Source organism: Balaenoptera acutorostrata, chromosome 14 (assembly GCF_949987535.1).
Source record: "Balaenoptera acutorostrata chromosome 14, mBalAcu1.1, whole genome shotgun sequence".
Taxonomy (NCBI): Eukaryota; Metazoa; Chordata; class Mammalia; order Artiodactyla; family Balaenopteridae; genus Balaenoptera; species Balaenoptera acutorostrata.
In genome coordinates, this window is record NC_080077.1 from 2044703 (window position 1) to 2067434 (window position 22732).

The 22732-nt window shown below is 51.2% G+C and overlaps 1 protein-coding gene across 1 annotated transcript in view; it reads left to right on the forward strand.

The window, feature by feature from the left end:
• The first annotated feature begins 5334 nt into the window (after positions 1-5334).
• The window catches only part of LOC103001426 (uncharacterized), a 34447-nt gene continuing 17049 nt past the window's right edge, over positions 5335-22732 (forward strand). Inside the window, exons 1-4 of the mRNA XM_057528172.1 lie at positions 5335-5397; positions 5499-5624; positions 6282-6443; positions 9578-9773. Coding sequence (XP_057384155.1) covers positions 5335-5397; positions 5499-5624; positions 6282-6443; positions 9578-9773 — 547 coding nt within the window. The remainder of the gene's footprint in view (positions 5398-5498; positions 5625-6281; positions 6444-9577; positions 9774-22732) is intronic.

Below are 22732 nucleotides of genomic sequence, written 5' to 3' on the forward strand. Positions count from 1 at the left end.
ATAGAGACGCAGTGTGAGAACCTTATTCATGCAAGATGGCGGCATGGCAAAGAAGGAAACATGAGATACGGTGAGTGAGAGGGCATTTGGGAGGTCTTACAGTCCCTTCTCAAGTAATGATATGATGACGGTGGTGACGATGTTGATGATAGTGGTGATGGTGAGGATGCTGATGATGATAATGGTGATGATGGTGATGGTGATGGTGGTGATGGTGCTGATGCTGATGTTGACGGTGACGATGTTGATGGTGGCGATGTTGATGGCAATGATGATGTAAATGGTGATGATGGTGATGCTGATGCTGATGTTGACGGTGACGATGTTGATGATGGTGGTGATGTTGATGGCAATGATGATGTTAATGGTGATGATGGTGATGCTGGTGATGCTGGTGCTGATATTGACGGTGATGATGTTGATGATGATAATGGTGATGATGGTGATGCTGATGCTGATGTTGATGGTGATGATGTTGATGATGATAATGGTGATGATGGTGATGCTGATGCTGATGTTGATGGTGATGATGTTGATGATGATAATGGTGATGATGGTGATGGTGGTGATGATGTTGATGTTGGTGGTACTGACGGTGATGATAGTAAGGAGACTGCAGTGCTTTAAATTTGAATAGGCTAGTGTGTACATTTACACACTAAATAGAGAACAAGATAAACTCTATATTATACTGCATAATTGAATTAAAATGGAAAGCTTAATAAGATCTGGTCAGCTTGCCCATATATATGAGGTTATTTTGACATGACCTGGGACTTCTGAGCAGGCCCACAATTGCCATAAGCCGCAACATCAGGGTTTTTCAAAACCAGTTTGAACAGCAACTTGAATTTTGTCATTTATTTAATTCCAAAGAACAGCAGTTAACTCGAGTTGATCAAATTGGTGTCCTACATTCCGATCAGCCTGTGTCCATCTGTGATGACATCCACATGGCCCTGGGCCTTTGTCACTGACTGTGAACGTTCAGCGTGTTGATGTCACTGGGACCCAGGTCACAGACCCCCTTGTCGTATGCAGTATCTATGAAGGATGTCTGTGCACTCTTGGGGCTCCTTAGATGTTTAGTAGGAACTCTGCCTAATGCTCTCATTGTATTAAACTTGTGTTTTCAGTCCTTTCAGGCCTCCTTGGGAAACTTGGAAGATTCATGTGCTCTTAGAAAATGTCCTGATGAAAAGGGAGGTCCTTCAGATTTCACTAGTCTGGGCAAGTAGAGCAGTGCAGAGCTCCCGTCTGCCTGAAGTCATGAGCACGAGCGCCTCCAGGACAAGGGGGTGGGGCCTTCCCCGAGGAGCCTTTCTTGGGATAAGGCGCGTCTCTGCTCCCCGCGGTGAGGACCTGGACCCACCCCGTGCAGGGTTCCGGCTGAACCTGTGCTGTGAGGAGGAGGACGCTGGGAGTCAGGGGCTCGGGTTCAGCCCTGCAGACTGCCCCTTGTGTGCGGAATGCCTCTTGGGCCTGCGGTGTCTGTCCGTCTCCTTTTGATTGGGAACGGTTCACCCCAAATTCCTCCTGGGGAGCCTTCGTGGTGTCTTCGGCACTCGGGTCCCCTTTCCCGCTGCAGGGAGTCCAGGGTGGAGAGGAGAGGCTCCAGGCCGCCTGTGCTGATGGGAGCAACGTTTCTGCCACAGGGATGAGGAGCTGACATTCCTCAGGGATGGAGGCCCTGGAGCAGGGGATCCGAGCCTTCGGGGGAAGCCGGGTTTTCAGCGGCGCGATGGCTATGACCCCTTACCAGCCCTACCCAGCCAAGGTCTGGGGGAAGCATGAGACACAAATTCCCCAGAAAAAGCCACAGGGAGCTGTTAGATTTCACATGAGGCCAGGGCAGGGAAGGGGGCTCTGTGTATCCTTCTGCCTTCGCTTGGGGTGTGAAGGGCCGGGGGTGCAGGGAGAGGGCAAGGCCAGAAACAGGACAGCCTGGCTTCTCCCAGGGCCCCCGCTGGCCGGCTGGGTAACTGTGTGATTCAGAAGAGCCCATGCGTGCCAGACGGAGGGGCCGGTACTCACTGCTCCTCCTGGGCCGCAGCTTGAGAGGTGTGTGGTCACAGCCCCGGGAGCGTGTCTGTGTGTCTGGCATCGCACAGTCTCTGCTGTGACAAGTCCCAGGTCAAGGGGACCAGACACACACTGGACCCCGCGATGGGGAAGGTATTGGAGTCCCCGGCTGGCAGCTGCAAACGGCTCCTGTGCCTTCAGGGCAGTTAGCTCCGCCTGGCCCGGGCTCCTTCCAGGGGTCCGGGGCAACCATCAGGCCTGTGCCTGGTGAGGCTGAGCCCCCAGTCTCACGACCAGCACTTCTGTGGGCCTCCGCCCCCTCTTTCCTGGGAACACGGGAGTCCAAGCCCAGCCACGGCCGGGAGGAGAGGAGGAAGCAGACCTTCCCCAGGGGCCCCGCAGGGCCACCACCCAGACGGGCCGCAGGGGGCGGGAGGCTCTACAGCGTCCACACCCCCCCACTCCTGCTCACCAGCCTCGCGCTCCTCTGCCTCTGCTAACATCTTGTCATCCTAACCTTCACAGTTGCCATGCCAACGCGGTACCTCTGAAGGCGGTTTCTGGAAAACATGCCACTTTTGAAAAATGTGCTCAGGAGATCAACTACTTCCTGTCTGACGGAGCTTCCGTCCCTTCCATCTCCGCCAGCCCGGGGACAGGGAAGGGGGAGCTGTGGCCCAGGGGACAGCAGGGGACCTCTGTCTGCAGCAGCCTGTCATGGCTCCAGGCCGGCCAGGCAGTCGTCGGCTTGTGTTTGGAAATTCAGCGCGATGCGTGGTTGGCTTCTGTGTGAAGGGCTGACCGTCTGCGTTCCCGGGGCCGCCCCTCGCCAGGGCCTGGTGCCCTTGACCTGCAGTTGCTCACGTGTCCCCTCGGCTCTCCCGCTGGCCCCTCTGCCCGGGGGGGCTCTCCGAGGCCAGGACTCTGTCTCCTGCAAACCTGCGTCCCCCATGGTGCTGTGCAAGCTGCAAACGCTGACACAAAGGCAAGCAAACTGGAAAAGTAAGGAATTCATATGTGCAGATTTTTTTCTCCCATTCCAGCTTTTTAGAGTTAGGCAGGGGAGTGAGGAGGTGGGAAAGAGGCCACATAAGAAACAGTAAATAGAAATACAATATTCTGGGAAAGGCTGGGTCTCTGAACAGCAAGGAAAGCCAAGTACATACAAAAATGACAAACGAGGCTTATTCAGAGACAGCCATTGTCCTCCAAAAGCTGTGTCATGCTGCCGTCTCGTTCATGTACACAGCTCGGCCCAAAATGCAGTGAAAGAAAATGTCATCTAGGGCTACATGGTGCTGTGTTTCAGCAACGAGGGCAAAAGTGCACTGGTCTTTGACAAATAACCATTCCCCTCCATGGAGGAGATAAACAATTGTTCGTAGAATAAACAAGCAGAAGCCGGTGAAGTCTCCTTCACTAAACACCACCATAGGCAGCTGCTGCCTCCACGGGCATGTGGGTTTGCAAGTTAGTCAGGTCTTTGAGCATAAACTCAGCCCCCGCGGCCCCCCTGTGTCCAAGGAGGCTCGTGGAAAAGGCGGCAAGGACGGGGGGCACCGGTGGCCCCTGGGTCTCCTGTGTCTTTGAGCTTGGTCTACACGGGAACATCGCAGACTCAGTGCCATGGAAACAGGGGCGTGAACGCACGTGCTCCCTGGTCACGTGCAGGACTGGGGGGGCTGGAGAGTTCCATTCGGGACAAATAGAGGAGGGAAGTGCTGCTTTGTGAAGGAGATGGTGGAGTTCCCACGGAAATGCCAGCCAGTCACCAAGGCTCAGCTCTGACGCCCACGCCGCCCAGGAGCGGAGAGTGGGGTCCTGCCGCGGGGTCCCTGGTGGCTGGACAGCAAGGGCAGGCCTGGACTGGACAGAGTCAGACTGCGAGCAGGTGCTCACCCAGCCTGACGTGCATGAGCATGTTTAGGAATAGAGAACGTTCTAGAACGTGAGGTGCCCATGCACCTGCTGCTTTGCCCTGTGGCGCACGTGCTCTGTTTGCTCGAGAACGTCGGTGGAAGAGTCACGGGAGCAGTGATGACCCCGTCAGTGGGTGGGTCAGATCCTCTGGCCGCAAAGCCCACCGGCCTCTTCACCCCCGTGAAAGCCTCAGGGCCTCACGGGAGGCGCGTGGGGTCTGGCGGAGCTGAAACCGGAGCCCCGCGTCCCTTCCCCAGCCTGGCCCTCAGGCTGGAAGGAAGAGAACGGGGTGCGGGGAAGGCAGGGCCACCTCGAGGAGGGATGACAGGCCGCGCGTTCCTTAGGGTGGGTTTCCCCTGACAAGAGCCTGATATTTCTATGCTTTGGAGGACTCATCGCCTCCAAAGCCCTTCCGTGCACATAACCTGACTTGGTTCTCACAGGGGTCCTGAGAGGGAAAGGCCCCCAAACGCAGAGGGGGAGCGGAAGACCGAACGTGCAGACCCTCGTCCTAGGGAGGGGCCAAGCCAATGGGAGCCAGACTCCGACCTCAAGGCTCAGACCGCGGGCACTGACCCGCCTGGACGGGGCAGCAGGACGTGGCCATGGGCGCTGGCACCCCGCACCCCCGCCGTGCGCACGTGGTCCTCGGTGCACACCCTCCCTCGGGGCGTGGCCGTCGTCAGCTCCTCCCCCGCACCCTCTGACCGCGCCCCGAGGAGTCTGGATGAAGTGCGGGGGGCTAGCGGAGTAGTGACAGCGACACCAGCCGGCTCAGTGGCCGCGTCGCCCGTGTGGGAGGCGGGGGTAGATCCCAGAGGTGCCCTTCTCTGCAGCCTGGTGGTCGGAGCGGCTCGTGCATCCGGGGGTGTGGATGACCCCTGTCCTCTCCCGACGCTGGAAGGGAGGTAACGAGACACAAGGCCGAGGCGGCCGCTGGGGCGCCGGCTTGAAGCTCCTTGGAGGACAGGCAGGGCCCCTGGGGAGGGGAGGAGCGCAGCTCCCAGCCGCAGTGCCGGCTGAAACACTCGTCACTTCCTCTAGACAGGGCGGGAGGGGACCCGGGGGTGGAGAAGGGTTGGCTTGTCGCCGACCCCTCTTCCTTGGTGATCAGCGAGCCCTGCGGACGAGGGCACGGCCCCGGGAGGGGTCTCGAGGCGTTACCTGATCTCCTGCAGTCCAGACCCTCTGGGAACCCACTCCCAGAGACCCTCGGCAGCTCTGAAGAGCACGATCCCCCCCGCCGGCCTCGCACCTGCCAACTCCGGAGGGGCCGTAGGTTCTGGCGCAGACACAACAGGTGGCCCGGCCCCAGAAGGGAGGGGACTGTTGGGCACGTCCAGGCAGCAGCTGCTCCGTGGAGCTTCTGTCATGGATCGAACAGGGGTGAGCATGAGGGTCCCTCCCGGGCTGTGTGCAGTGAGCCGGTGCCCCCCGAGTGCCAGCGACCAGGCGGTGATGTGTTCTCTAAGAGCTCAGCATGGTGGAGCGTCTGGGGCCCCTCACACTGCGAGGTTAATCGCCAGGATTCGCGTGCAGTTGAACCTTTGCGCCAGGAGAGGCACCGGGCCTTGGCAGAAGTGAGCCACGGGGCACAGTCCCGGAGCGAGGCCGGGCCTGCGGGAGGGTCTTCTTGCTGGGCTCCAGCTGGACCGGAGGAGGTGGACCCTCGGGACTCGAACGTGAGCCTGTCTGGACCTGAGTCCTGGCTCCACACCTGGGCGAGCTCTGAGTCCCTGCCTGAGCTTTGCGTCTGCCTGCTGTTATTATTATTATTATGTCCCATCTCCAGAGAGAAGAGCCAGCTTTTGCGTAGAATGTAAGAGGAAGTAAAAGGACAGAAGCAACAGTGGCAGGGACCCCCCGGCCTCCGGATGAGAAGAAAGCACACAGCATGCTCCGTCCACGGGCCAGGCACCGCCGCTGTTGGGTCTAACCCTCTAAGAACCAGCACAGACTGGAAATGGGCCGGCGCACAGTGATGGTGTCGGGTAATAAAAATGCATCTAGCGAACCAGGGATTTTCCGTCTTTCTTGGGAGGAACAGGTGGGACTTTCCTGGACGCTGTTTCATCTCTGAGAACAGTCGCTGTCACTTCCTCCAAGGCTTTGAATGGGGAATCTTTGGTGGAATGTTGAGCACCACGCCTGGAAAAAAAGAAGTTGATCAGTGAGATTAAGGTCCTTTCTTTCTTCACGTAACTCCTGGAGAAACTGATCCACGAGCGGGTAAGACTCAGAGAAATTAGCCAGTTTCGCTGTTGCCAGTCAACGGGCCCCAGAAGAATCCAGAACCACACCTGAGACTCCTGATCCCGCCCCGAGCTCCACTCTCACAGGGACCCCCGAGCCCCGCATCGCCTGTGCTTTCATCGGCAGAGGTGTCACTGAGCGCGGTGGACGCTCCCTTCCGCTGTGTGCTTTCCGTGCGGTGTATCCACAGGAACAAGCAGTGTGTGAAGCCGGGTCTCAGGCTGCTGGCCCGTGAGGAAGAGCCGAGAGTGGGGGCCCAAGGCCCACGTCCAGTCGGCAGGCCTGTCTAAGAAAGCCCTTTACTGGGCGTCCAGGGTCGGAGAGTCAATCCGGAGCCCCTCTGCCAAAGGAAGAGACGAGAAGACAAGAGGAACCGAGGACAGGTTCCTGCCGTCGGGAAATCCCCAGTGTCTCGGAGGCGTGCCCCTTCGTGCCCACGATGGAGGGATGCCCGCGAGTGGAAGATGGATCCCACTCGAGAGCAGCAGTGGGGGTGCCGAGCAGTCGGCCGTCTGAGGTGGATGGGCGCCCACGGCTGTTGTCGCTTGCCGCGTGCAGAGGGTGGCCTGGGCTCTGAAAGTGGCCAAATAAACCCTGGTCTCAGCCGTCTGCCCTGTCTCAGGGCTCTGTGGCCTCTCCCTTTGGGAATGTAGTAGACGCTTGGGTCTACAAGCACCGTTTGTGAAAGAGCTCTTTGTTTATCGTGAAACCACCAGACGTCCAACCACCCGAGGGACACCTGGCCGCCTTCCCGACCCCTGTGGGATCCCCGCTCACCTCCCTCAGATCAGAGCCACACAGGCATCTCCCAAAGCACAAGGTCCTTCATGTCCTGAGACTGAACACCTATTTGGAACGTTTCCTCTACCACAGTCGTCACATCGTCACATGGAATCGCAGCCTCCACCTCTGCTGACGTGTGACTATTCCCGACGAATGTGCTGGAACCACAGAGCAGAACAGCATGGGGTTCAGACCCTAGACTCGGGTACCTGCCCTGGTGCTGAACAGCCCAACTTCCTTGGAGACGCACTTCCAATCTCAGCTTCCCCCCGGAGAAAACGGAGGAGCAAACTACATAAGCTTGCTTTAAGCTTTAAACCTGTCAAGATATATGAGCTTATCCTTTGTAAAACTGTAAAACAGTGTACAAGTATAACTTTTACTGTAATATAACATACCCAGATTAAAATAAGTGTTGTTAAGGCAATTTTGTGAGGAGAGGACATACTGTGGGCATCTAAGTTAACTGTCAGGAGGGTCCCCCTCGTATAGCATCTTAGGAGGGATTCTTTAACTCAGAACTTTAAAGGAATGACTCATTCTGCAAAAGGAAAATACATCCTTTACTCCATCTACTTATTTTGCGCAAGTGTTAGGGACTTAAGGTTTGTATGCTTCCGAAATTCATATTCATATGTCGAAGCCCTAACACCCACTGTGGCTGTCTTTGGAGATGGGGTTTCTAAGGAAGTAATGGGGGTTAAATGAGGTCATACGAGTGGGTCCCTGATCCAAGAGTGTTAGTGTCCTCATAGGAGGAGACGCCAGAGAGTCTCTCTCTCTCTCCACACAAAGAAGAGGTCATGCGAGGACACGTGGAGAAGAAGGGGAGCCCTTACCAGGTACCTTGACCCTGGACGTCCAGCCTCCAGACTGTGAGAATAAATGTCTGTCGTTTAAGCTGCCCAGTCTTTTTGTTACGGCAGCCCGAGCTGACTCATGTAACAGGTGTTTTAAAGGATAAGTCACAGAAGGAGAAGGAAACCTGTGAGAAAATATGGGTTTACATGAGGCAATTGCACGTGACTCAGGACCACACACAAAGTGCTTGCGACATAAGTGACACAGCCCCGGACATTCTGCACGGCCACCCAGCCCTTCCCCCACTCCTAGGTCCAGGCTTGGAGCTGACCTGGGGGGCTGGCATGGAGCTAACTCCCGCCTGGCATCACGCGGACGACATCCCCATTAAACTATTTAGGAGACATCCTCCGACATCAGCGCCCTGGTCTAACCAGACCGCCTCTTCCTTGGGGCACTGATTGCACTGTGTTTATATTTGACACCCTGGGATTTTCAAAGTTCCCGACACACAGTACCATATCAATACTGTGACTTTCAACTTTCTTAACTGCTTCTAACATGATTCTCTTTCATCCTAACCTCAAAGGTTGCCATTAATTCCCATTAGACTATCCGACCACCAGATAGCGATTTGAAAACACTGCATTCATTTTGTAAGTTTTCAGCTCACACAGATGGTGTATTTCTGTAAAACTTTATCCTAACTCTGCATTTCATTTGGTTGTATTTCCAGTGAGGCACCTTGAAGTCTCTTTTCTCCTCTGGGCAAGGTTGTGCAGACTTTCCATTAACTTCACAGTGAGGGGGAACAATTTCTCGGCTTTCGTGTATTTGAAGTTGTTTACACCCTGAAAACCATTCTCTTTTCCCTGAATGTCTGAGGAATTCATCTATGTGCCCCCAACACCACCAGCGGCCCAGGGTTTATGCTCGATCCCAGGGAGCACATGAAAGGGATCCAATGGTCTGAAGAAAAATTGACATTCACGGGGGAAAGGCCTTCCTCCCCTGCATCTCAGGGTCAGGAATCCAAGGGCAAACTGAGAAGCCCAGCGTCTGGCTTCACACCTGCTCTGAGCTTGGCCAGAACTGGCGGGTGTAAGATGGGCAGGTGGAGAACATGCCAGGGTAGGACCGCCATGACCCACCTGTGATTCATCACTTGTGTTTAGATCACTGAGATTTCCATTCCTTCCACACCCCAACCAAGGACGCCCAGGCGTGTCTGCCCTCGGCCCTGAGCCCGTCTTTGGGCAGGTGGGCCCGAGCCTCCCTGGCACCTGCACCAGGCCCAGCTCCCTGACCAGCCCGGTGCACTGCCCGTCTTCTCTTTCCCAGGCCACAGCCTGCTTTCCTGGCCTTTGCTGTGGGATCGTGCAGGCCGCCCCAGAGGATGTCTGTGAGACCCCCCAGCAGCAACACAGAGCCCCCTCACTCCCGCACACGCATGTGCACACACGTGTGTCCCAGCATGCACGCACTCAGAACCAACACTCCATCACTGCCCACGTGCATCCCTCCCTCCCTGGAGAGGTGACCACTGGGATGGGGGGTGGTTCAAGAGCTGGTGAGCTCGAGTGACGTCAGCGCCCATCTCCAGGCCGCGGAGGGATGCTGGGTCTGCGTGTGGCTGGCTCGTCTGGTCTGCTTCTGCTCTGGTTTTCTCGGCCAAGGTGCTGCCCGGGCCCAGCAGGAGACTTCAGGCTGCTCCTGGATCAGAGGGCAGAGTGAGTGTCGATGGTTCATGGTCACGGCTGACACCTGTCAGAGGACAGTCCGGAGCTCCTAACTGCAGGGGCACCAGGGTGCCAGGAGCAGGTGGAAGGGCCTGGGCACGGTCACCCTCCCCGCCCATGGTCCCACCAGGGACCTGTCCACCTTCACGTTCCTGGTGCCCCCGCCGCACACAAGGCCCAAAGCAGAGGGAGCTGCAGAGAACCGACCCTTTTCTCTGAAACCCGAGCTGGAGTCTGGGGCCACGCACGCAGGAGGTACAGTAATCACATGGTTGTCACACCGCAGAGAGGGGAACAACCGGGCCGGGGGGGCGGGAGCCGGTGAAAGTGCCGACCCTGACCCTGCTCCTGCGGCAGCTCTGGGGGAAGCCTGGGCATCTGCCTGTGAGCCAGGCCCCTGGGGTCCCCTTTGTTCCAGATGCGGAAGGACGTTAGGACTTTATGTCCCCGCAGTGCCTCCCAAACCATCAGTCGCCTTGGGATGTCACACACTTTTTTTGTTTGTAGCTCAAAACTCTCTGGGAATTCTTTTGGAAAAGAAAGAATACTCTCTTTTGGCAATGTGGCCTGCACAATATGTCTTAGATAGAAAATGTCTCTCTTCCTATCTCATGCCATCTTGCTTCACGGTGTCAAATTTTAAATTCTGAAATTGGATTTTTCCTTTTACAATCAGGCAGAAGTTGTTTGGAACTTTTGGGGTAAAGTGAATGATAATGCTGGATAGTATACTTTTTGGTGAAAATCCAGAAATAAGACTGGGTTACCTCGGTGGTTCACACACTGTCCTGAAGTCAAGTCCAAAAAGTGTGTGTGTGTGGATTCCAAACATGTTTTAAGCTCTGGAAACAAGATTGCTGTAAGTGAGGGGCTTGTCGAGGTAACTACTTCAAAAGCCAGCCTTGCTTGGATACAAATGTCATGGAATCTGCTTCAGAAACACAACCAGTTACTGCTTTAGAGCCACTTCCTATAAATCCATACTTTGACACATTGCAGAAATAATGCTCTTTTCTGAAATTTTAATAAAGCATTGCAGCTAGCGGCCAGGGACCCTCTCAGGCCCAGGCACATTTTGGAAAAAGTTAAATAAGGATGTTTCTGTCTCTGGAAGATTTCCAAAGCAAGACAATGACTCCTTCACCCAAGATCCTCGAAACTCGGCTGGGATTTCTCCCTGCTCTGATACCAGGAAACTTATTTTTAGACGAGGAAAGAGTATGTGGGAGGTGGGGAGGGAGGGAGGGCTGGGGGATGGGGCTGGGAGGTGCTGGCTAATGTTTAACAACTGGTTCTCCAGGAAAATATACGTGTGTGTGTGTGTGTGTGTGTGTGTCTGTGCATATGCATGTGTGTGTGTCTGTGCATCTGCGTGTGTGTGTCTGTGCATATGCATGTATGTGCCTGTGCATGTGCATGTGTGTGTGTGTTTGTGTGTGTGCATATGCATGTGTGTGCATATGCATGTGTGTGTGTCTGTGCATATACATGTATGTGTGTGTCTAAATAATCTTTCTGATAGAAAGGATGTGAAATACATAACTTAGAAATAATGATGACTGTACACCACTCTGTACTGTAAGTCAACTGATTCCCACAGGATGCTTCAGGTGATTTCTGCCAAACTCTTGTGTATGCAGGCAGTTTCTGGGTGCAATGCGACCAGGATTTGACAAATGGAGCTGCTTCTCAGTCTGCTCACTTTCTCAATGAATTTGCCATCATTAAATCTGGTATGTGGTCTACTCAAATGGTTTCTCACTCTCAATGTGTCCAAATGCTATTGATTAAAATGAAACCTCTCTCAGCTTCAGCACTCCTGACGGGAATAGGGCTGTCTTTTTTAGCTCTTGGCACTGTTGCAGGGGTAAGAACAATGTTCAGCTCTACGTTATTTCATCATGACTGTGATCAACAGTTATTTTGAAAAGTCGCCCCAAGTTAACAGCTGGCTGTGTAAGCGGTGCCCGTGGAGCTCTGGCCCCAGGGTGGGGGGTGTGGGCGGCCAGGCTGGGCAGTGCCGAGTTCTGTCATTCCCTGGGAGGTTTAGGGCTGCCTCACCAGAAAGAAATCCCAGGGTTTTCTGGGCTCGTGTGAACTTGCTGGTGTATCAAGGAGTCCAGCTCATCTCGCCCCCAGTTCAGGGAGATGAGGGACGAATGTGAGGGGCGGTATCCTGGGAGTGTCCTGGTGGCTCACAGGGCTGTTGGGATAGGTTTGGGACAATCAGAAAGAGAGTTACCCTATTGTCCCCTTCCTAGTTTAACTCCTGATAATGAAACAAAATAAGGGCGTTCTTGAAATTTCCAGAGACGCTGGATCCATCTGCAGCCCCTGGGAACCAGGGTGAAGTTGTTGAGCTCATTTAATAAATATTCATATAGAAACAACTCCTCTCCCGTTTGCTTTATTTTTTTTTTAATAAATAAATAAATAAATTTATTTATTTATTTTTGGCTGCTCTGGGTCTTCTTTGCTGCTTTCTCTAGTTGCGGCGAGTGCGGTAAGCGGGCTTCTCATTGCAGTGGAGCACGGGCTCTAGGCACGCGGGCTTCAGTAGCTGTGGCTCGTGGGCTCAGTAGTTGTGGCTCATGGGCTCTAGAGCGCAGGCTCAGTAGTTGTGGCACACGGGCTTAGTTGCTCCGCGGCATGTGAGATCTTCCTGGACCAGGGCTCGAACCCGTGTCCCCTGCATTGGCAGGCAGACTCTTAACCACTGCACCACCAGGGAAGCCTCTCCCATTTGCTTTAATCTTTCTGTATTAAAGAAAATGCCACAACTCAGAGAATCAGAAAGGAATTTAAATATTTCTCTTTCTACACAACCCGAATTCCCTGACTCGCAGGCTGTTCACAGCTTCAGAATATGCTCTGAGCCCCCGCCTTCTCTGCTGCAAACACGCTGTCCCGGCTGAGACTGGAAAGGCAGCAGTTGCCACCACTGGCCTTTGACTTAGTGAGAATTTAGTATCAGTTTTGGAATCCAGGCCATTTGGAACACAGGCATGGTCACCTTGCTTTTTGCCAAGTAGCTGAATAAAATTCACCATGAAGTGGCACAAAGAGCAATATGTACACACACATACGTGTATACGTATCCATATGTGTTTATATACACACGATTGTGTGTGATTGTTCATATACATCACACACATATGTATATGTATGTGCATTTATGGGAATGTATGTGCTTGTGTTCATGTACATTTCAGCCTGTTTGCCAGCTGGAACCAGCATCCTGGAAATCCCGGCTCTTAGGAGCAAGGTGAGGGCTGGCCTGCACAGGGTGCTGGGCCCTTTTACACATAAGCTCTAGAGCAGTGCCTGAAACCCATGGCCGGGATGCAGGTGAGCTCACCAGGAACCAGGTGTGCGCAGGGCTTGGGCCTGCATCAGTCAGGACCGGGTGTGGCTACGACGGCAAACACACTTATGCACACACATCAGCGTCTTAAGCACAGTTACAGGGAAGACCCCGCGGCTGCAGTGTGATCTTGAAGTGCGGGCCGCTTCTCTTTCACTGTTCAGACAAACTCCACTCACAGCTTCCATCTCTCCGTCAAAAGGGCCACTCAAACCGGAGCCAAAATCCAGCATCCCAGCATCCCGGCATCCCAGCATCTCAGCATCCCGGCATCTCAACAACCCAGCATCCCAGCATCCTCGCATCCTTGCATGCCAGTATCCCAGCATCCCAGCATCCCATTATCCCAGCTTCCCAGCCAGGAGGAGGAGGAAGAGGGGACGGAGGTCTCGAGTCCCCCTCTGAAGGTAGTCTGGTAGTTGCTTACACCTGGTCCCCTTCCACACACCCACCTTGCTGCAGGAGAGCCTGGGAAAGCTGTCTCTGCTCCAGGATGCCAGGTGCTCAGCCGAAAGATGATTATAGACGGTCTCATTACCGAGAGAGAAGGACTCACAGGGGCTCCGCGCTCGGCCTCACTTGGACCTACAATCCTTTGAGTCCATCGTCTCCCGGTTCCTCGCCCCACTCACATGCCCACTGCTCAGCTCACATCCAGAGTCAGCCACAACGGTTGCCTCTGCCAGCCGCCCAACTCCCACTGTTCAGTCCCGATTCCCCTGCCCTTCTGTGGCAGGAGGAGCCCAGCATGCTTGTTCACTGGCTTACTGGACCACTTTCTACTTCCTACACCTAACCATAAGGAGGAAAACAAAATGCTTTCCTATGTATTATCATTCACTGGAGCTCTTCTCCCCCTCAGTTTAAATGTGTGGCTTTAAGGGAACTTATTAAGACGAATTAGGGGTAGAGTTTTCTCGATCCCAATGCAGCCATGTTAATGACAATTAATTATAGAGAACTGAATTACTTGGAAGCATTGTACTCTCCCTATTTTCCCACATCCACTTTTCTTTTGCGGTGTCAAAGACTCCTACTTTCTATGCTTACATCTAATGAACATGAGTATAAACTGTCTTTAAGAATAATGGTGCACCATATAATATTCTTCATGTATTCCATATTTCATAAATAACCATAAACAAGATGAAAATGTCACCAGAAAATGTCTCAGTAATAATTAGAATGGGAAAATTCACATAAAAAACATTTTTCTTATTGTGGGGAATATCTGAAATAACCTGTCTTTGTAAGCACCTATTTTTGAATAATCAGAAATAAAAGATTGCAAAGACATTGCCAAGGGAAATTAAAACTAACTTAATTAGGGTTACAATGTAAACAGCAGTGACAATAATTAAGCCTTGATATTTTATTTTCAAACTAAACCTTAATGCCGCAATAACTACCATCTTTAGTTCTGTAGGATCCCACTCAAGTTTTTTTTTCTTCTTCCTTGGAATTTATTTTTTTATGTTTTTATTGAAGTATAGTTGATTTACAATGTTGTGTTAATTTCTGCTGTACAGCGAAGTGACTCAGTTATACACATATTTACATTCTTTGTAAATATTATTTTCCACTATGATTTATCCCAGGATATTGAATATAGTTCCCTGTACTATGCAGTGGGACCTTATTGTTTATCCATTCTCTGTATAATAGTTTGCATCTACAAACCCCAAACTCCCAATCCATCCACTCAACTTTAAAAATGCCAAGGCTTGCAATTTGTCCTTTTCCTCTTAATCAGAAACACTGTTTTTAGCAATTCATTGGTGGACACGCTAGATTTTCACATTCTCTTTATTAAAAATAAATACAATTATAAACATTTCTTGTTTGGGTTTCAGAGAGCTTGCTCCGTGTGCGGAAGACCAGCCTCATCAGTGGTGGTCAGGACTGAAGTATGTGCAGGCTGCGTGGGTATCCAGAAAGGAGGAGGACATGGGGATGGGGCCAGGAGGTGCTCAGGGGACCAGGGTGGGCGCAGGAAGTGGATTAAGGTAGATATTTGGCTTTTGTGGAACACAGACAATGGCTGGTTGAAAAGGTCGGAGTGTTTCTTCCGAGACAATGGGAGATAAAACAGCACCTCCTGCAGTGATCGTGGGGACCATGGTCTCTGTCTCCTGCCTTTCACTTTACCTGGTGTCCCCCCTACCTCCCTGCCCAGCTTTCTCTCTCTGCAGCTGAGTAAAAGACTCCATCTAGTAACGCAAGCCAGAAACTTCTCGCTGCTCTTGTCTCTGACTCTACCTCCAGAGCTAGCTGACCGTTTATCCATCCATCCATCAGTCCGTCCATCCAGCCACCCCATAGCCATTTTTGAGGACCTACTATGTGCCCCTGTGGCAGGTACTAGGGATGCAGTTGCGAGCAGAAACGGACAGCCTCCATCACTCACACAGTTTGCTGGTGAGTGCAGGGGCAGACAATCAAATAACCAGAGTATGCGATGTTGAATTAGCTACTGCGGAAAGCGTTTTGAAGGAAAGGACCACAATTCTAGGAAAGCGTGTAATAGGAATTTGACTGTGCCCTCCTCCCTGGAGCAAAAGATGAATGACCTGGGGGGTGATGGTGAATAAGAGTAGCTTCACGAAAGGCTGAGAGAAGGGGGAACATCCCAGATGAAGAATTAAGTGCAAAGACGTTACGTTGCAGGAAAGTGACAAGGGGCCTGAAGTCAGTTCAGTGCAGGGGGCGTGCAGAGAGCAAGGCGCAGAGTCAGCTGAGAAGCGTCTGGAAGGAAAACAGGGCCAGATCAGCCAGGGCCTTGGGGGTTGGGTTAAGGGTTTTGGGGTTTTATGCGAAGAAAAGGAGTCATGAGCTGCTCCTGAAGCACTTTTGCCCAGAGGATCATGACATGTTAACTACAACATTTAGATGCTTTCGCTCTATTTTACGGAAAACCTAAATCAAACTGGTTTAGGAAATCCGAGTGGGTGAGCTCGTTCGTTCATGTAACTTGAGGAAGACTCCATCCAGGCTGCAACAATGTGGCCTGGCTTGTGTTAAACCCTGGGCTCGGGCCCTTGGAGTTCTTTCCAGGACCCTGACAGAGGGAGGAAGGGAGACGGCTTGTTCAAAGATGGCCATCTGGGTAAAAGCTCTGTTTTCTTGGCCAGTGGGGAAGAAAAACTCTGCTTCCTGGAGAATTTTCAAAAAGTCCCAGAATCTAGATTAAATAATCTCAATTGATCTGTCTTTGGATGCACGCCTAACTTGAAAGAATCCTTGTGGGCAATGCACATTGGTCTACGGGGTCCATCCCACCCACCCCTCGAGCGTGGCTGGGCATCTGGGTCGCTGTTTGGAAGGGTCTAGAACGTGGATGTGGAGGGACAAGCAATTCATGTCCCCTAAAACCACTCTGGCCGTGGCACCCCGGGTGGTATAGAAAGGAACAAAGTGGTGTGGAGTGATCAGTCAGGAGGGTGGGCAGTGACCTAGAGGAGGCCTTGGTGGACAAGAGTGGTGGCAGTGAAGATGGAGAGAAATGGGTGAATTCCAGAGATATGCAGGAGAGAAACACACTCTGAAGACGGATCGGACACGAGGCTGTAAGAGGTGCCCTCGCTGGGCTGCAGAACTGTACTGATGCCGGTGCTGGGGACCAACTCAGAGAAGCCCTGGAAGACGGTCTGGAAGGGGAGCTGGAGTTTGTTCCTTTTATCTTGAATTTGAGTTACGACGTCCGAGTGGAGATGCAATTAGAGACACAGATTGATGTTGAGCTCATCAAAGGGGTCTGGGCTGGAGATAAGAAGCTGAAATTCGTCTTCATCTGAAGGCTGACTGGAGTTGGGGTCACAGATGAGATTTCTCAGGGAGAGAGTTCAGGATGAGAAGAGAAGAATTCGCAGTAAGGAGCCTTAGGAATTCCAGCATTTAATAGCCAGGGAGAGGAAGATGGGTCAGGAAGGAAGCAGACAATGGGCAGCCAGGGATGTCTCTGAAATCGAAGGAGGCAGTGGGGAGGGTGACAGGTCTTTGTCCTGGGTACTCCCCGAGGATTCCCAGAATATTTTACAAATGCGCGTTTCCGCAGAGTCACCGTCTGGCAGTATCACCGTGACCTCCCCTTTTTGCATGGCATCTACCAGCCACTTCGCCTTCTGCACCCAGAGAGATATTTTCCCCTGCAAGCCAAGTCCTGACAACTTTACCCCAACACCTCATCCTATTATTATGTCCCCTTCCTTCCTGCTACACCTTCCTAGCTCCGTCCGTCTGCTCTCTCCTGGCCTATTGCAATCAATCCTCTTTTATTTTCTATTTTTGGACCACTTCACACGACATGCAGGAACTTAGTCCCCTGACCAGGGATCGAACCCGTGCCCCCTGCAGTGGAAGCGTGGAGTCTTAAAAACTGGCCCGCCAGGGAAGGCCCTGCAATCAGTCCTCTTAACCTGGGAGGCCCTGCTGGGGTTTCCTTCTGTCCCTTGAGCTTGGTCCTTCCAGACTGTGTCCTACTTGAACTTTCTGTGCTGCCCTTCATTCTTTTCCCCATTCTGGATCTGCTTTGCCCAGTTGCCATATTGTTTCTTATCAACCCCATCCAGCCCCCGGGCTGTCCTGGTGAAGGAGACCCCAGGTCTTTCACTTCTATTCTACTTGAGGTGGTTCCTGTCTCCTGAGCCGCGGGATAAGCATGAGGTGTTTCCTGTTTTTCAGGAGTGGATGGCGGCTGGGGGATGAGAGGCTGTATTGCATTTTCATGGTGGTGATTGTGTTGGGGAGTTCTCCTGGCCACCATGAGATCCTTCTCCTGGTTTTCCCAGGCCAACTCACCTTCCACACCTCCCCGGAGTGAAAGCTTTGATGGGCTGTTTCCCCACTGCCCCTCTGCCCCAGGGGGGGACTTTCAGTTGTCGGTTTACCTGTGAGTGTATAAATATCTGTGCTGTGTGCTGGATGCCGTGCGTCTGTGCTAACGTGCACACGTGCCTTTTTCAGGGGAGGGCGAGCACGGCTCTCATCCCATTAGAGAAGGGTCAGGCCTCACCCCATCTTTCAACACTGACCTTGATGATGTAATTCAATCCATCAGAATGGTGCGCGAAGCCCGTGGCTGGACCCTGCCTTCTTCTCCACTGCCCTCCCCACGCCTTTCCTTCCAGTGTCATATGTGTTGGCGACACCAATCACTTGCAGCTCAACACACACATACGTGCACACACACACACGCACACACACACGCGCACACGCACCGTGCTCTCCTGTGGCTCTGTGGCTCTGTTCAGGCTGCTTCCTCCACCCAGAATGGGCTTTCTCTCATGACCCAGGGGTTTTACTGTGCATTTTACTGCCTGTGCTGACCCCTCAGTTCAGATACAACACATGGTCTCGGTGCCTTCCTGGCTGTATGTGCTGCTGTGACTTACAAACACCTTTCCTCTCCCAGAGAATGTGGACAATCACCTTTTCTCTAATAACTAGCTTTTGCCTTTGATTAATTTATTTGATTTCAAATGCTGAACAATACAGAATATTTCATGCTGTCTTTGCAATAACAAGTTTTAAGAAGCAGTGAGCTCCCTCCCCCTTCTCCTCCCCTTCCCCTCCCCCTCTTCCCTCCCCCTTCCTCCCTCCCCCCACTTCCTCCCTCTCTCCCTCCCTTTCTGGTCACCCACACCTCTTCTGCTGTGCACAGACTGAGGCAACAGGTAAGGTGAATGAAGTGCAGAGAGGGTGGGAGAAACATTCCACATGGATCTCTCTGGATGTGCGTTCCGCCAACCCATTGTGTCTTCTATGTAACTTTATACTTAAATTATCACTGAACACATGAATTTTACACCCAGCTGCACAGGAACTGTTTGACTATAGTTAGTTATATCCCTTCAGGACATGCTAATTTTTGTATAAACATTATATTTCTTCTGAGTTTTAATCCTCTTTTGCTTATGTAATATATAATAGATTCCAGAAGAACAGGTGAAAATGTGTAGACTGTTTGAGTTCAGTGTATTTTGCTCAATTTAGTTATAGGAACTTTACTGCAATTAGATGACCTCAAATAATATGTACCATAATACAGAGAATAAATACAATTTTAGAAGCAGAAATAGGGCGATGTGATAATCTCGATAATAATACCACTTACTGAGTGCCCCTATGTGCTAGGTATTGTTTGCTTTGGATACATTATCTCCCTGACCTTTTCAGTGAGGAGTGGATGAGAAAACTCAGCCATGGAAGGTTAAACAACAAATCCAAAGTGACCAGGCTGTCACAGACATTGAGACTGGAGCCAGTCTCCCAGTCTCTGAGCCTAAACTCCAAATCTCTATTCAGAAGGGCCTCACTATCCACTTACCAGGCATTTGCTTAAAGTGGGCACCAAAAATTCAGAATAAATAGCATAAACAGTTTCGGTTTGGGGCATTATATTGAAAAAAAACTGGAAGCCATGCAAATAAATGACTTTTCTCACGTATTTAGCAGAATTCAGGTTTTCATTGCAATTCTGACAATACTTATTAAAAACAGGAAGGAATCAAGTGCTGTGGGGTGTCTTCTGGTATAATTTTTCTCAATAGAATTTTTTTTTAGGTAGCGGGATCCCTCCTTTCCCATTAGGAAGCGTAAAGAAGGTAATTTTTGCAATGTGTGGGTCAGTTTCCCCAAAGGCCTCTCCTGGCCTTTGAACAGTTCTCTTGTGAATTTGTGGTTTGCCACCATTTAAGCTGCTTTTCTCTTTTTGCCAACTGAAGTGCACCTTCACCTGCTTGTGCCTCTGTGTGAGAGTCAAATAATTCTTCCACGTTACTTTCATTGATTCCATGGGATAATGCATCCTGCAAGATTTGTAATTTTATTTTGTAGTCATCTTGCATTGCATTCAAATGTTCAAGGTTCGATAACCAGGGAGGAACCATGGTGACGGCCCCCATGATGAACGGAGGATTTCTCAGCAGACACCCCCTCCCCTTGGGGCAGGAGATAAGCCCCTCCCTGGGGACTCTGAGTTTGGTCACGTGACTTGCCTTGGCCAATGGAGTGTGAGTGAACGTGATGTCATCAGAAATTTTACCTGTGCTGTGTGCTGGGCTTGGTTCTTGTGGCCCTGCCATTGATTGTGACAACACTGGTCTTGGGAGGATGAGATACTTGGGCCGACTCAAAGCCAACCTGCAGCCTGTACCTAAGACCAGGCAGGGCCTCCCAGCCAAGCCAGCTGGGACCAGCTGAGCCCCAGACCCCCTGCGGGGCTGCAGCAGGTGCAGGGCACCTGTGCCGTGAGCCCTGCGCTTTGGAGGTGCTGTTACACAGCACGATGAAGCTGTGGCTTAGTCACGCACTGGCCAGCAAAGATGCTGGTGCCCCGGGCACAGATGGAAGTCGCTTTGCGCAGAGAGGAAGGTCTGGGTGTCGGAGTCGTCATTTCATTGGTGGGTATCTTCATCTTACAACCATTTTTGCTGCCCTTACACGTTCATAACTGTGAGCACTGGGTTTCCCAGGATTTTCCAGAAACAGATCTCGGGCATCTGCCCCAACTAGGGCAATGGTTTATCCCAGAATTCAACTTTCAATTGACTTAGATGCACAGTAAGCCCTGGGCTTGTTATCAGGCCCCTCCGTACACTTGGTGTGTCTTTGGCATGTCATGTCGTCTCTTCCAGAACAGTCAGGGGAGAGGAAACAGAGCGCTCCTGTTCCTGGCGAAGTACGGCTTCTCCAAGGTCCTGAAGGCTTCCTCCTCTGACACAGGTGGTGTCACTGGCGCTGGGATGCTGGATGGCTTTGAAATCTCGGCGTTTCTGAGCTACAAGGGAGGAATGTGCAGCTCCTAATCACAAAAAATTATTCAAATTTGCCAAAATGTCTTCAAAGCTGTCGGGTTCGCGTGAGCTAACCCTTCCTCCCCGCCCCCCCACAAGGAAAAGCTGAGCCCTCCCGTGGCTGGGAGAGAGAGATGGAGCCAGAAGCAGGGGGGAATTGGGTGTAGATGGGAAACTGTTCAGAGTGCTGGGCTCCCAATGGGAGGCTGACCGAACCGGCCCCAGGCAGACAGAGGAGTGTGGAGACATCGTGTCCTATCCCTGAAAGACAAGTGACCTTCACGGAGGCGACCACAGAAGAGCCTGGGGCAGGACCACAGGCCTCTCTGGTCATGGTGTTTCTCTCATGCACAGTCAGTTGCAAAATGAAAAATAAGCAAAATGAAAACTCTCCGTGGTTCCAATAAGACAGTGACCCTGAAACCAGTCACGTGTGCAAATCGACTGGGGGTGATGTAATCTGCTCCAGGCGATTCAACATGAACTGCCAGCCGTGGGTCTATTTAGGTCCAAATAAAAGAAAAATCAATGATTAATCAACCTTGTCTAAATTTAGGCAAAACCACATCCTCTGTTCCCACAACACTGGCCCTGCGGGTCCCTTTCCACAACCCCCCATGAGGACGCCACTGGCCTTACCTTCAGGATAAACTCTTGTTTTTAACATTTCTGTTTAATTTTCTGCATATGCTGTGCATCCCTGATGGATGGCCCATGTCTCTGGAGGAGGCCTGCTGTGTGCATTTTTGGTGACTTGCTTCTTTGGCTCAGTTTTATGATTCTGAGATTCACTCATTTTGCTGCTAGTGGGTGTGAATGGCTCATTTTCCTTGATATACACACATATGTATTTTTTTCATTGAGTACATGTCCTTTAGTGTTCTCTTGGGTAGAATTTAGAATTCCCTTTTGTTTCTAGTCACCTGGAAGTAAGTAATACTGATTTTAGGGGGTCATATGAACCTACACACTTTAGAACCAACCCCAGGCCATTTGAGTTGAAGGAGAAAAAGTCAAGAAAAGAAAACATGCAGATTTCTACTAAATTTGGAGATTGTGCTGTAGTTTGAACATACTGTTAATGAGATAATATGTAATGTGACACTTCGAAGCAAGTGGAAAAATTAAAAATAATGAGCTATCTGTACTCAGTATTTTGTAGTGACCTGTATGGGACGAGTATCTGGGGAGGAAGATATATATATATAGATATAGATATATATAGCTGAGTCACTTTGCATGCACCTGAAGCTGACACAGAGTTGTAAATCAATGATACCGCAATTAAATAATTGATTAATTAATTTTAAAAAAAACCTACCCTGAAAGCCATCAGGGACTTTAAGTCTTTTGAGCATAAGTTGCCCATTCTTCTTATTTGACACCTTGCAATAAACACTATACTTTTCTTCAGCACAAGAAAATAGATAAAAAATAAAAATAATGAGCTCTCTTATTTGAGTAAAGTTAACAGAAACTTAGAAAAATTGGGTTGGATCAAGTCGTGATGATTCCACTCCCTAGCCAGTGATTTGATTCAGTATTTCAGAGTCTTTGATGGAAAACAGAGAAGCCTTGGGTCAGGGGCAGTGAGTGTGCTCGGTCAAGCACTGCTAACAGACAGCCCCTCGGCGATCCCCGCTTCCTGATTCCCTTGGTCATGAACATGGCTCCACGCCCACGGTGATGCTGCAGCAGTTCCCACGTCCTCCTTGAAAATGTGCCTGTGTGTGCAATTCTAGATGCCACGATCTCTCTTGAAAGATACCTAAGAAGTTGGTTCCACCGGTGCCTCTCGAGAAGGAAGTCGGGTGCCTGGGGACAGGGTGGGAGAGTGACCGACTGCCCTGTGACCTTTTGTGGGTCTAGATGTTGACCCCTGTGAAAATATTACTAAAAAATTCAAATAAAAAATCATCAGCAAAAAATGATGAAGAATGTGTTTCCCATGGTTGAAAGGATGCCACAATGCAAGTTCTACTAGGAGCTCACCAGAAACTCCTCAGTAACAAAGATTTTGAACACCAAAAGAAATTACAAAATAAAACAATTAAAAA